This window comes from Rissa tridactyla, chromosome Z, assembly GCF_028500815.1.
Source record: "Rissa tridactyla isolate bRisTri1 chromosome Z, bRisTri1.patW.cur.20221130, whole genome shotgun sequence".
Lineage (NCBI taxonomy): Eukaryota > Metazoa > Chordata > Aves > Charadriiformes > Laridae > Rissa > Rissa tridactyla.
In genome coordinates, this window is record NC_071497.1 from 82,893,841 (window position 1) to 82,907,161 (window position 13,321).

The 13,321-nt window shown below is 45.2% G+C and overlaps 1 protein-coding gene across 4 annotated transcripts in view; it reads left to right on the top strand.

Annotated features, from left to right (window-relative positions):
- LOC128902463 (urea transporter 2-like) overlaps positions 1-13,321 on the top strand; it is a 304,997-nt gene that overhangs the window by 275,126 nt on the left and 16,550 nt on the right. For 3 of the 4 annotated variants that reach the window (XM_054185530.1, XM_054185532.1, XM_054185533.1), the window contains one exon: positions 10,810-10,967. The exons of the other annotated variant lie outside the window; for it this stretch is intronic. In XM_054185530.1, the coding sequence (XP_054041505.1) occupies positions 10,890-10,967 (78 nt within the window). In that variant the 5' untranslated portion in view covers positions 10,810-10,889. The remainder of the gene's footprint in view (positions 1-10,809; positions 10,968-13,321) is intronic. 4 annotated transcript variants of the gene reach the window in all.

Sequence of the window (13,321 nt, forward strand, 5' to 3'; positions counted from 1 at the left end):
TAGTTTTTAAAACTGGTAAAAAGCCAAAGCTTCAGCTCAGTAGGTGGCCTGTTCCAGTGGCTGAGCCGCAGGGGATGGCAGAGCAATCCATGTGTCCTCTGACTTCACCGGGGCTTGAACAGTGACCCAACGCTTTAGAGTCATAAGCAAACTTGGGAGCTTTGGACAGATCATAGAATCACAGAATGGTTTGGGTTGGAAGGGACATTAAAGACCATCCAGTCCCACCCCCCTGCCCTGGGCAGGGACACCTCCCACCACACCAGGTTGCTCCAAGCCCCGTCCAACCTGGCCTTGAACCCCTCCAGGGATGGGGCAGCCACAGCTTCTCTGGGCAACCTGGGCTAGTGTCTCACCACCATCACAGTAAAGAATTTCTTCCTAACATGTCATCTAAATCTCCCCTCTTCCAGTTTGAAGTCATTACCCCTCGTCCTATCGCAACATGCCCTTGTAAAAACTTCCTCTACAGCTTTCTTGTAGGCCCCCCTTCTCTTCTCCAGGCTGCACAACCCCAACTCTCTCAGCCTGTCCTCACAGCACAGGTGCTCCAGCCCTCAGAGCATCTGTGTGGCCTCCTCTGGCCCCACTCCAACAGGTCCATGTCCTTCTTGTGCTCAGGATTCTGAAGCTGGATGCAGTACTCCAGGTGGGGTCTCCCCAGAGCAGTGCAGAGGGGCAGAACCACCTCCCTTGACCTGCTGGTCACGCTTCCTTTGATGTAGCCCAGGATATGGTTGGCCTTCTCCTGAGCTTCAACCAACCCTGTGGGTACCAGAGTCCTCAGGCACTCACATTTCTGCAAGAAAGCATGAATTTAATGCAGGTGTGATAACATCGTTCTTCCTTCCTCCTCCCTCATTTTCAGCTCAGTTAACAAACAAGGCGTTCTTCCATCTTTGGCTGGAAAGAAGTATTTTTCTGAGTAGGTCTCATCCCAGGACAACAGCATGCAAGAGCCAGCTGCCCGCAGAGCTGGAGCAGCTTGTCCAGCTGCAGCTCGTTGCTTGTGCCCCGGGACAAGAGTTGGGGAGAGGCAGCTGCCAGCTTGGATGAATATTTTGGCAGGCTGAATGCAATCCGCAGGATGAACATTTCTGGCTGAGCCGGACTCTCACTTGCTCTCTGCCTCGTGCATGTCCATTCTCCAACAAAGCAAAGGTCTCTCGCCCCAAGTCATGACCCGGGTGCATGTCTGAGGACAGTAAGCTCCAGCATGAGGCAAGGTACTTACAAGGCAGGAACAGCGATACCCAAGGTCCTCTCACGTCGTCCCACGTATCTGGCTATAAATGACTGCTGAACTTCAAAACTAATTCCTTTTTCCAGATTCCCAGCTTCTTAAGCATTTACAACTTAAAATACTTATCTCTCCCATTACCTCAACCAACTTGTTGATATGTTAAATGAGGAACATGTTGGCAAATTGGCTGCAAACGTTTCTTGTCCTTCCCCTACCCTGTCCAAAACATACAGATTACGCCATCCTGAACTCACATAAACTCCCAACTGTGTTTATTTCAGAGCTGTAAAGCTGATTTGACTGTTCAAATTGATACAAGGAAATAGAAACAAATCACTTCACAGCCTCCAAGTTGGCTTCTGCTGCCCAAACATCTTTGCGCCTCGGGCCTCAACAATTCTCCACCAAACGGGTCTGAGCATAAGCCATGTAGATGAGTTAGCTCTCACACATGGTTTTTAGGGCTTTTCACACTCAAATCTTTTTTTTTTTTTTTTCCCTCCAGTTAATTTCCAAATATCCGGTTTTCTTTAATCATTCACACACTTACTAAGGACCTTGCCAATGTCCGTTTAAACAAACGATGCCTTCTTGAATGGTACTGTGTTAGGCCAACCAGAAAGCTATCTTACAACTTTTTCCTCTAGTATAATCTATAATGAGAACTGTGTGAATAACTGATTTTTTTTGTTTTAATGCTTGAACTGAAAAACTAAGAAAAAAATTAGTATTGGATGCGTCTTAAACTGCTTCATTTTTCCCAAAGGAATGAAAACAAGCACAAAAACACAATAAATGTTTTATTGCAGTACTTTTTTCCTTTGAAAAATTATCGCCGAATTTAGCTAAACTAGGCTTTAAAACATCCAGACTGTAACTCTTTGATTTTCCCTTCCTGCATTTGATCTTTTTTATTTTCTTCTGACAAAGCACTCTGCTAAATACAGCTGTTATTGCTAGATGTGGAGTGACCTGAAACTGCTTTTTTAGCAGTAAAATGCATCGTTCTCTCAAAAGTTATTCTTCTATATCCAGACAGAGAAAGATCTAACCTTTTCCTCTGTTATAGCCCATAACTAAGTGATACATTATTCTTCCATGATTTTTTTTTTTATTTTTTTTTTTTTGCCAAGGTGCTCTAAAATCTTGACTGAAATCTCTCTGGTAGCTTCTGAGGTAGCTTCTGCTTTATCATCCCTAATGGCAAAATGGGAAGGGATGGGGAGAGGAACTCGAGCGCCCTGCCTAGAAAGCGGTATTTACCCATGATGGGACAGGGGGATCAGCCACGGGACTTCGCTGATACTGTAGACATGGAAAACATAAACCGTGGCCCAGAGATGACATATCTGATGTCAAAGGCAACATTATTTATAGTGTGTTTCTTTCATTGACTGTGTCACCATAGCATTTCAGCTCTTCCTAGAAACACAGGAAATCCCAGAGCAGCCTTGTAGAGAGTTATTTTAGTCTATAACAGGGACCCCTGGGTGCATGTTGACCCCAAGGCTAACCCCAACTTTGGCTCCAGAAGAGGTGTTCAGGCTAAGGGATTCAAACCAAGTGGAAGCAGCCCTGGGCTCTTCTCTTTGCAGCTGGCAAACTTCAGCCAAACCCTTGGCTTTCCAAGTCAACTTTTCACGACCTTCCAAACTAATCCCAACCTTTGCACTGGACTCAGTACAACTGGCAAATTTATATTATTAGCCTCATTATACATCCTTTAGTCTCATAAAACCTATAATACCCAAGCATTGGCCATGGAGAAGGCACTCAAAGCCACACAATCCTAAGAGTATGGCGTTTAAATAAGCTGACACTAGTTAGATGTTTCCTCCACATAACTGGAAGCCTTCATTGAAACAAAATGTTGCATTTTGAGCATTACAATAGAATCTAGCGCTAAACCTAACCTTGGCTATAGATAAGGTATATTCTTCTGCGTGAAAATTCACTGTGAGTAAAACAAGCTGATGCAAACTCTGTATTTTCCTTCACAGTCGTGCCAAAGTTCAGCTTTAAGCTTGGGTCTGCAATGCGTCTTTCAAATCCTGTAAAAGTAACTTGAACAATAATATAGGGAACAAGAAAGGCATAAAGCACCACAAGAAACCTGAGCTTAAGGTATCCAAGTAAAGTGATACCAATATTCTCCACCACAGAACTTGCAAATTTGAAAATAACTGTAGCTCTGCAGTCACCAGTTTCACAGAAGCTGTCGCTAGTCTAAGCCCAGCCTGTGCCAGGAAAATGTATTGAGCAAAAGTTCAGAAAATTCAGAATAAGGCAACCAAATCAACTGAGAGCAACACACAGCTTTCCGCCACAGGGCCAACAAAATTCAAACCTAACCATCATTCGGCAGCAATTTTTTGCATGATCATAACCCTACCTGAACACTAGCTTCTTACACACTGCTAACCAAAAATTAGGAATACAGCATTTTTAAAATCATGAACATAACTGGCCGGAATAAATTCTAAAATTCAAATATTTTTAAAATTTATTAAAAAAAAATAACAAATATATTTAAATTTTAAATTCCCAAGACCTGCCTGTATGTTCTTGCAAATCACTTCCGCACCTGACACTAACCTTAAACCTCAGGCAACCCACATTGCTCACCCTAAACCTGTGCCCCAAACTGTCTCACCCACCCAGCTGTGAGAGCGAACCCAGTGATATTCATGTACACGGGATGAAATTGGGGATATATCACACAGAGACACCAATAGCACATTTCCACCTTTTTCCACTTGAATAACTAAGTGCGAATTGCAGAAACTGGCCATGACTTTGGCTCTGCTTCCCTGTTTCACAGACCCTAACTCTAATCTTGTCCCTAAGTCCCCCTCCCTCCTTCCCTTTCCTTTGGACGAGTTGGACATTGACCTAATCTTGGCTCTCCAGTCTTTCTTCTCTGGAAGCTCAACCTGAACACATCTCCACCCCTTGGCTGGGCTATTTACAGTACTCACACTTGCAAATGAACTGCAGAAGGAGGTCTGGCAAATGCTCTTTCTTTTTTCTCTCCCTTCCCTTTCCTCACAAACATCAATGTTTCAGCTAAAATATGTCACAGCACAGACTTTAGTCTCATTTATCCCCTGTACCATGGGCACTAACGCCACTCCCAATGTTAGCTATGGACTAGGCATCCCAGCTCCCACCGTAGCTAAGGCATACGGGTAAAAAATGCCCATTGCATGAAAAAAATAGACCAATGAACTGGGATGTGCTGTGTTGAATTGCACTAATATTAACCCTGACCCTACTTCTAAGACCATAACTCAGTCAGTCTCCAGAAAACAAAAGGCAGATTCTGGCGTTAGTTGAAGTCCTCGACCAGGAACGTGTTGGGAACCATGAGATAACATCACCTGCATCCATGGGGAAGTCCGAACCTCAGGCAACACTTTACACAACCCAAAGCAGCCTCAGCACGAGCCAACAATATCTCCTTTGCCCACTCAGCACACAGGGCACACTTAAGTCATGGTGTCCAGAGCGGGTCACCTGGGAAAAGTCATCTACCTCGGATCTTAGGTGTGACAGACACTTAGGTACATCTTTCCAGATCTAGGCACACAGGAAGGCACAAAGAACCAAGAAATTGGTCTGGGATGGAGCAGACAGAGAAATGGAGGTGAAAATTATAAGAAAGGAAGCAAATCCCAACATGAACTGAGCCACCACAGCTCCAGCCTGCATTGGGCCAAGCTTGGTGGCGGGCCCTCACCGAAGGCATAGCAGGTCTGCTGAGCTATGCAACACAGTCTCCCGCATGCAAGTGGCCTACAAATCCCACCAAAATGAATTCTGCCCAACCCATAAGCATGCCAGGAAAATAAGCAATTGCACACTTGTACTTTCGCCTTTCAGCATTAGGGATGTGATGTTATCTCAGTAACTCGCAGTGCCTTTCAGAGGAGGCCCTCACAAAATATCTTCTTACTTGCCCAGGAAACAATTTCCCTGGCGTTTCTGCTGGGGGAGTGAAAATTTCCTTTGCCTTGCTCCACAAATTCCCCTTTTAATAACTGTGCCACAGCAGTCAAAGCTCCTGGACCACGTTCCCCTACTCGTATTAGAATTAGGATTGAACTAATTTATGCATGTAATCTGACCCTCTTAGTTCTCAAATTTAATTTAAAAACTTTTTGAATTTCTGATAAATAATACCCGCCTCTAATTAGAAACGTTATTTAACCAGGTTTTATATGCTTTCAACCTGATTAGATCTTTGTCACAACCCCGTGTATGATTTGAGCATCCCACTTGAAAACAAACATGTTGGCCACCAACACAGGCCAAAGATGTCTTCTGATGGGAGGAGGTATTTGATGTTTCAGTTACGTGATATAGTTCCCACAGCACAGTAACAAAGCACCAGGGGGGAAAATTGTAGCCACAAAACAAAGAACTTCACAGAAATCTCAGGAGACGGCGATTTGCTCCTGAAAGTCTCTAAGTGCTACTCAACCTCTAGTGTTCCAGTTTCCACCTTGAAACCTCACTTTGCTTCACCTGTAAGTTGATACTGCAGATATACCATATTGCAATTTTTCAAGAGTAAAGCAAAACTAAATTTTTTGAAAAATCCACCCTTGAAAAATAATAGCTGCTTTAACTTTTTCTTGTTAGAAATTTTTGTAAAGGAGGGGGGTTGTTGTTCCGCGCGCCCTTTCAAAACTGCTAAATCCTTCACGAAGTAGCATTCCAGCCCTTCACGAAGCTCTCAAGCTATAAATAGATAGGCTTTGCAGCGTAGGTGTAGGGTATAGACGTAGTCACCAGCGCGAGGCGGCGCAGACCTGCCCTGGGACCGGCCCCGATTCGGTAGCAGGCAGGAACCTCGCTCACTCCTGTAGCGAACGAGCCCCCATTTGCAAACAGTGCCAGAAACAACTTTTATGTAACAAACGGCACAAATCCAGAGCAGCTCCACTGAGGCTGATGGATATGACCCTTCTCTCGCTTGTAGTAGTGCTATTCTATTAACTGCAGAGGAATAAAACCTGAGATGAAAACCAGACTCCACCAAGCCAACTCTGGGCTTGAGCTGCCGCTAGAAAAGGAAGCCCGGGACGTGGAGCGGTGCCAGGCTCTGCCCAGAGTCTCGGCAGCTGAGAACTGCAGCTCTCGCTCCTCGCCGCTTCACGTGGGTGTGGATACACATCGTGGAATCGCAGAATGTGTTGGGTTGGAAGGAACTTTGAAGGTCACCTCGTCCAACCCCCCTGCAGTACGCAGGGACGTCTTCCACTAGATCAGGCTGCTGATCCCCCTATCCTGAAACATGCCGTACTTTTTTGTTTTGTTGTAGTCAGGAAGTCCCAGTGCTGTTAGCAAGGCGGGAAATTTGGCCTGTCGTCTGTAATCTTTGAAGTGCAAACTTCAGGCTCATGCAGAACAGAGAGCAGAAGCGATGTCTGTGTTTTCAGGTGAGCAAAGCTGCAGACTTCAAAGGTTCGTGCATTAGTCTGTGAAGCTTCTTAAAGATTGTCACCTGAGTTTCTCAAAAGCTGGCTGAAAATGCATCCGTACATCCAGATAAACGTGTTCTTTGATCTGAGTGATAAAAACAACTGTTTTTCTACATGTAAACTCCTTTTTTGTAAATGTTTATGAACTGTGGGAAATTATGTCTCTGCCAGAATTTAAAATAAAGTGATTCAATGGGTTTGCTTTACATTTACCATTCATTACGCTCACTAACATTGCAGGAATCCCAATGGAGTTTTCAAGGAAGGTTCGCAGTGTTGTAGTTACCAGGGAAACACACAATAAATTGTTGCTATCTAAAAAAGAAAATCCCCTTTAACTTTCTATTAAAGAGCAAGCGATGTGAACTATACGGAGAAATGCCTTTATGGTTACCCTATTAAAGTGCTGTATGTTTTGTTTCAAGATTTAACCAAATATTGGCCAAGCTCTGACATTTTTATTCATTGTGAACAGCACCTAGCGCTGTACAGTCTGTGGTTTACCATGCGTTGTTAAAGACAGTCCAGTATTGAGCTGGGCCAGCCCAGGAATAGCAGACACCGCCTGATCGTTACTGCCGTTAAAACATTTACAGGCAAAGTTTTGTTGGAGAGCGGCTTGATTCCTTCACGCTAAGCTAGCCAAACCGGAGGTGTATTTCACACCAAAATGAAGGGGGTTTGCCAGCCCCCGTGGCTTGTTCAAGATATTGAATCCCAGTAAAAGAGTTTACAGGTTGAGCAACCAACTAGCTCTGCATGGTACAGACGAGGTTTCTCAGCATATGCCTAGATTCATTTTTCGGACTTGAACTACAATGGCGTGTACACAAGTGTCGCAGGTCACAGATAACCTTGGCTCTACGGATCAATGGTGGAGAGACGGACCCTGGTGCTCCAGGGAGCAAGAACAGCGGTTGTTCAGCCTGGAGAAGAGAAGGCTTCGGGGAGACCTCATTGCAGCCTTTCACTAATTAAAAGGGGCAACAGAAAAGGTGGGGACAAACTTTTTAGTACGCCATGTTGCGATAGGACAAGGGGTAATGGTTTTAAACTGAAAAAGGGGATATTTAGACTAGATATAAGGAAGAAATTGTTTACAATAAAGGTGGCGAAACACTGGAACGTGTTGCCCAGCAAGACTGTAGATGCCCCATCCCTGGAAACATTCCAGGTCAGGTTGGACGGGGCTCTGAGCGACCTGATCTAGTTGAAGATGTCCCTGCTTATGGCAAGGGGCTTGGACTAGATGGCCTTGAAAGGTCCCTTCCAACCCAAACCATTCTATGATTCTGTGATTCTATGAATACTACATGACATTACCTAAGCAGCCACACTGAGATGCAAAAAAAATTTCCTTGATCAAGCCCTCTTTGACCTCTTGCAGATCAGGTGAGCAGTTTGAGAAGTAATCATCTCACTCAACCACCACCTCTCAAAGGGAGCTGATGTCCTCAGCCCAGCCTTTGAAACTGACCAGAAGAGCTGCTCCAACCGTACTGCAACACGAATAGGCTGCCTGAAAGCACCTTCAGCAGAAGCTAAATTAAATCTGCCTTCTTCCACACTAAAATGTCCTAAAAGCACATTTCCTTCCCTGTCCTCTCTTTCACACCCATCAGTTACGGTATCTCAGCCAGGCAGAGGGTAGCTTCCAATAAAGAACAGTAATTTCTCTAGCTGCTCCAACCTGATTCACATTTGTCTGCCCATGTCTGTCACACTCCAGCCTTACAGAGTCCCTGAATCACTAGAGTGAGTAAAAGGGATTATTCTCATTTAAGAGGTCACCCCTGAATTGATGAGAGACATTCAGTAGCTGACTTCCCCAAGTTTCCACCGTGAATTAACAAGACAGCAGAGATACCGTCCAGTTTCTTGCTGTATTATTCCTGCCTTGCTACTCTCTGGAATAAAGGAAGGAATTTATTTCATCGGAGCTCATGTTAGGGCATCCAAGCTTTGTACCACAGGAGAGGACCTTTAGAAATATTTCTGGCAAATGGAGGTAGCGTTATGGGTCAGCTGAACATAGAAATTAATTTTTCCCTCCTAATGAGACAGATCAATGACTGGCTCTGAAAGGGAAGACATGCAGCTCACGGTCAATGTGAAGGAGAAAGAGGGTCATGACAAAGTGAGAGTTGGGAAGATGGCGATACTACAGGGCAGGAATGACAGATGCTGTGCTAAAGAAGCAGTGATATGATGGGAGCTCAGGTGAGGGCTTTAGCTTCTTGGATGAAAATCAGGTTTCAAAAGATATCACGCAGAAAGGATCTGCAAGAAAGATCTGCAAGAAAGGAACTGATTTGGACACAGTCTGGACCTGAGGCTCTAGACCAAACTGAAAGAGGAGTGAGAGCTGCAGGCAGGGTAGGGGTGGTGACGGAGAGCAACAGGAAAGAAGGTGGAACGGGAAGACACAGTGAGCCCAGGAGCGCTATGGTCAGGGCTTTTCCTTGGCACATCTGTGGACCCATTCCTGCTCCAGGTCGGACAGGGTGGCCCTCTGAAAATGTCTCACGCTTCTCCTGTCCCTTCTCTTGTAAGAAAAGGCTGATCCTGCTGATGGTCACATCTCTAAGGCCATAACACCCAAGGGGAGTGAGGGAAATTGGGTTCTCTCTGGAGGCAGGGCACAAGTCCCACCTCCCTTAGCTCCCAGGTCACCTTGCTGGTTCCCCTGAACACCCAACGCCCAGTGCATTGTAACAGAGACGAAGCACTTCTTTGGTCGGACATTTGCCATTGTGCAGCTTCACACCGTGGATTTAGCCTTAGCTTTAAATCAATGTCACCAAGACATAAAATGATGGAATGAAAGTCTCATTTTGGTCAGCTGGACTAAGCTGCTGACCTGTTTTATTTTTCCTCTCCTTATTTTTACTCTTACTGGTCTATTTCTTAAGTCCATTCCCAAAACAGGCAAACCTTTTTTGTTTCCATTTGCAGAGGATTAAAAAAAAAAAAAAAAAAGAGTGAGAGAGAGAGACACAGACACACAAAGCCAAAAAGAAACAGAGAATCCAAGTGGAGAGGTATGTGTTATTGGACAAGTGTTTAATTTATGGAACTTGGCCGGCAGAACAAGAGTTTGAATTGTACTTCAATAAGTGGAGCTCTTAGAATAAATGTGGCTTGTAAAGTTGTTTTACAGTCTGCTTTGCCGAGCAGCCAACACCTCATGGAAACCTTTGAAAAACATTCTGTTTAGAAGTGATGGTTTTTATATTTCATATTTTCTCTATTTGTTTTCCCCTCTGGTTTTATAACCAAAACCATATGCAGGAAAACAGGAATTTTGTGTCTTAAAATATCTACCTGGTCTGACTACTTTTATTATTAAAAAAACAGTTAGCATTTTGAAAATTCTTCATGTGTTAGGCACTTTGTTCAAACATTAACGTGTCCTTGTTTGATACCCCAGTCAGCTACAGATGTCCCGAATGACCTTGGGATAGTCACTCAGCTGAGCTCCATCACCCCTCTCCCTGCGCGTACGTGGTGCAGCTCTGTGCGTCTGAGCTGTCTGTCTCTCCCGTTACAGACACCAAATGCAACAGAGTTTAGGACATGATTCATCTGTGTAGGATGGCAGGAGATGAATCATGCTCTAGATCCATATATTGACCAGCTCCTCTCTGGAAGTCAAGGCAAGATGCTCAGATACAGACACTTAAACTGGCGATGCCCACAGTGAGCCACACGAGCCCCTTCTTCACCTCTCTGTGCCACTAAGGGGATGAGACAGACCCCTGGGGAAGGAAATCTGTCCCAACCCAAGAACGATATCTGACCACCTGCGTGAACTGCCCAGAGATGATACCAATCAGTCTACCTTGGCCATAGAGAGCGCCAAAACTGTAAGCCTTTAAGTGGCTAAAGGGAGCCAAGAGGAATCCCTCTCTACGAACATCATTCGGGTCACCCATGGTAAGGAAGGCAAACCCTCCTTCTCCACAGTTACACACACTTACATGTATACAAATACAATCCATACACGACCGGTATCGGCATAACTCCTGTGCAAGACACTAGGACAAACCACTAAATAAGCTCTGTGTCTCCATTTGGCAGATCGGGAGATACTGCTGCAAGAGAGGGAATCGAAGAAGCAGTAAAGTATCGCCTTGGAGCAAAGCAACGTGTTGCGTTACATGCTACACAGACCGGGAAAGGAAAGCGCAGAAAGACTCCAAGACCACATCGTAAACGCCAAGTATCTAAATAAGGATGTAAGAGTCATATTTAGCCCCATAAGTTAAACTATCCTGATTACTAACTATTGTGTGGTAGTCTTGTTTGTACAGGTATGACAGAGCTGCTCTGGAACGTGGCTTCATTTAATGCCTGCGATAGGAAACAAGTTTACTTGAGCGTTTTTTTTTCCTTTAGGGTGGCTTTTTTTTTTTTTTTAATTTTTTTTTAGTTTAAAGGTCTGTGGCTAAGTGTTTCATACCTGCTCTCTGCAATTGTGTTGCATTCAACCTCAGCAACTGTTCTGAAATGCTCTGCTTTGTTCATTTGTTTTTGGTGTCACGGGTCGACCCCTGGTAGAGCTTTGCTTGGTGAAGTCATTACAACTCAGCCAAGCATTCTGTCACCGTCCCAAAGCTTTGCCCTCTAGCTGTACACTGTATTTCTTTTCTATTTCTTCATGGTTGCTTATGAGAGCAACGTGCTTTTACAAACTGCTTCTTTTCAAGGCCCTTGTGAGGCCACGTCCCTTGAAGTCCGTGCTTTTCTGATCACCTCTGTGCCTTCATAGAGGAGGAAAGAGCAATCCCCCAGGCTTGGCTTCAGGTGTCTTAGCATAAGGCTAAACTCCCTACACAAACAGCAGCCCCGTAAAAGCCGGCTCAAGTGTTACGCATCGCCCACCAACCTGCTCAGGCACCATCCCACTGTTCACAGCCCACCCGAGGAGCTTTTCTTTCGCGGGGCCACCAGCTCGCTGCAGGCTGCTGCCCTCTGAACGCTTTCTCGAGTGGCGCAAGCCAAAAAGAAACCCGGTGCTTGCTCTGGGAGGCTTAAAAATACAAGGCGCTGTGCTATCGGGATGCTGCGCCTCGAAAGCGTGGTACAACAGCCGTCTGTTTGGGAACGAGCGGGCACCAGTAGGTCTAGGGATGAGCCCTAACCACCAGGCATTACCCTGCAGTCTGGCAAATGTTCGTAAGGAGCAGGACAGATCATTACCACACTGACGAATCAGTGTTTGCTGACAAAAGGCCCTTTTCTCAAGGAATTCCCCATCAGCCCTTAGGTGTGCCATAAGTGATTCAGGCTCTCATTAGCCCTAATTAGCTAATTGTTCAAATGATTTCTCTATTATTCATGGAGCCCCCACCGCTGCGCGCAAGCCTATCGACTGACAGGTGCTCGCTGCGAAGAAATTGTGTTTTTCCGGTTTGATGCTCCTACGGGGACCACTGTGACCATCACCACCCTCCAGGATCTTCTCCAGCTGCTGCAGCGCCTTGGGCTCCTCTGCTGTAAAGCCCCCCCCATTCACCGCTGTGGCAGTATAGAGAATTTCAGCATTCCCACATCTCTTTTTTGCGCTACTCCTTCCCCCCCAAAACTGGTCATGTCCTAGGTTGCCTTCCCATCTGAGGCGGGTGAGTGTGCTCCCTTCCAAGCAGAGATTTAGCTGCCTTCTGATACGCAGGGAGAGAGCAAACAGGAATCATAGGAAGAGACTGGATTATTTTTTTCTTAGCCCCAGAGCTTTGATGCCCTTCTTGATGCAGATTACAGGCCTGTTACAGACGGCTCAGTGATTTAAAGCACTTGCCTGGGACTCCAGATCCCACTTCCATAAACTTCAAGGTTGACCTTGGCAAAATCTCTTAGGCTGGAATTTCTCTTGCCTGAAAATAGCCCTCTAAAAGCTCAGCAATCAGGCTCCCTCTGCAGCCGCTGGAAAAAGAGAGACAGACACCCTTTTTTTTTTTAATCTCAGATAGGTATGTAAGAAAAGGGGCATGAATCACTCTCTGGAGATACTAGTCTCTCTCTGTATTGACTGCAAAGGGTTCTCACATGACTACTTTGCACTTAACCCCTGAAAGTTGAATTATGTGAGCAAGGACAAGAATTTTAAAAATATACAGGTCCCACATCTCAATTGCAGAGGGAATTGAGCAGTGCAGTCTTGTAAATACAGGCTTCAGAAGCTCTGCGCTGATGTTTCTGCTTTGTAAAACCCAACCGTAATTTTTCCTGGTGAGGTTTAAAATGAATGTGAGATTCTCAGGTGCTAAGAAGACATAGAGACAAACACACAGCATTTATTCTCCCTGCCAGTAACAGCTGCACTTGGTTGCTAGTGGTAGATATTGTTCACAGCAAACAGGCCACCAACCTATCTCTACTGATGCGTTCCCGAGACTTCAAGATCCTAAGAGATGCTCCAGTCTCCTTTATGTGGATCCACTGCAGCTGTTGGAGCCCAACCCAACTCTTGAAACTCTTTGGAGAGGTCTTCTGGAAGGAACATGAGCAAACAAGACAAAGAAAGAGGCAACAATGAATATCTCTGATACCAGCCAACACCTGCTAAATATGAACGTTATGCTCTGGAGGG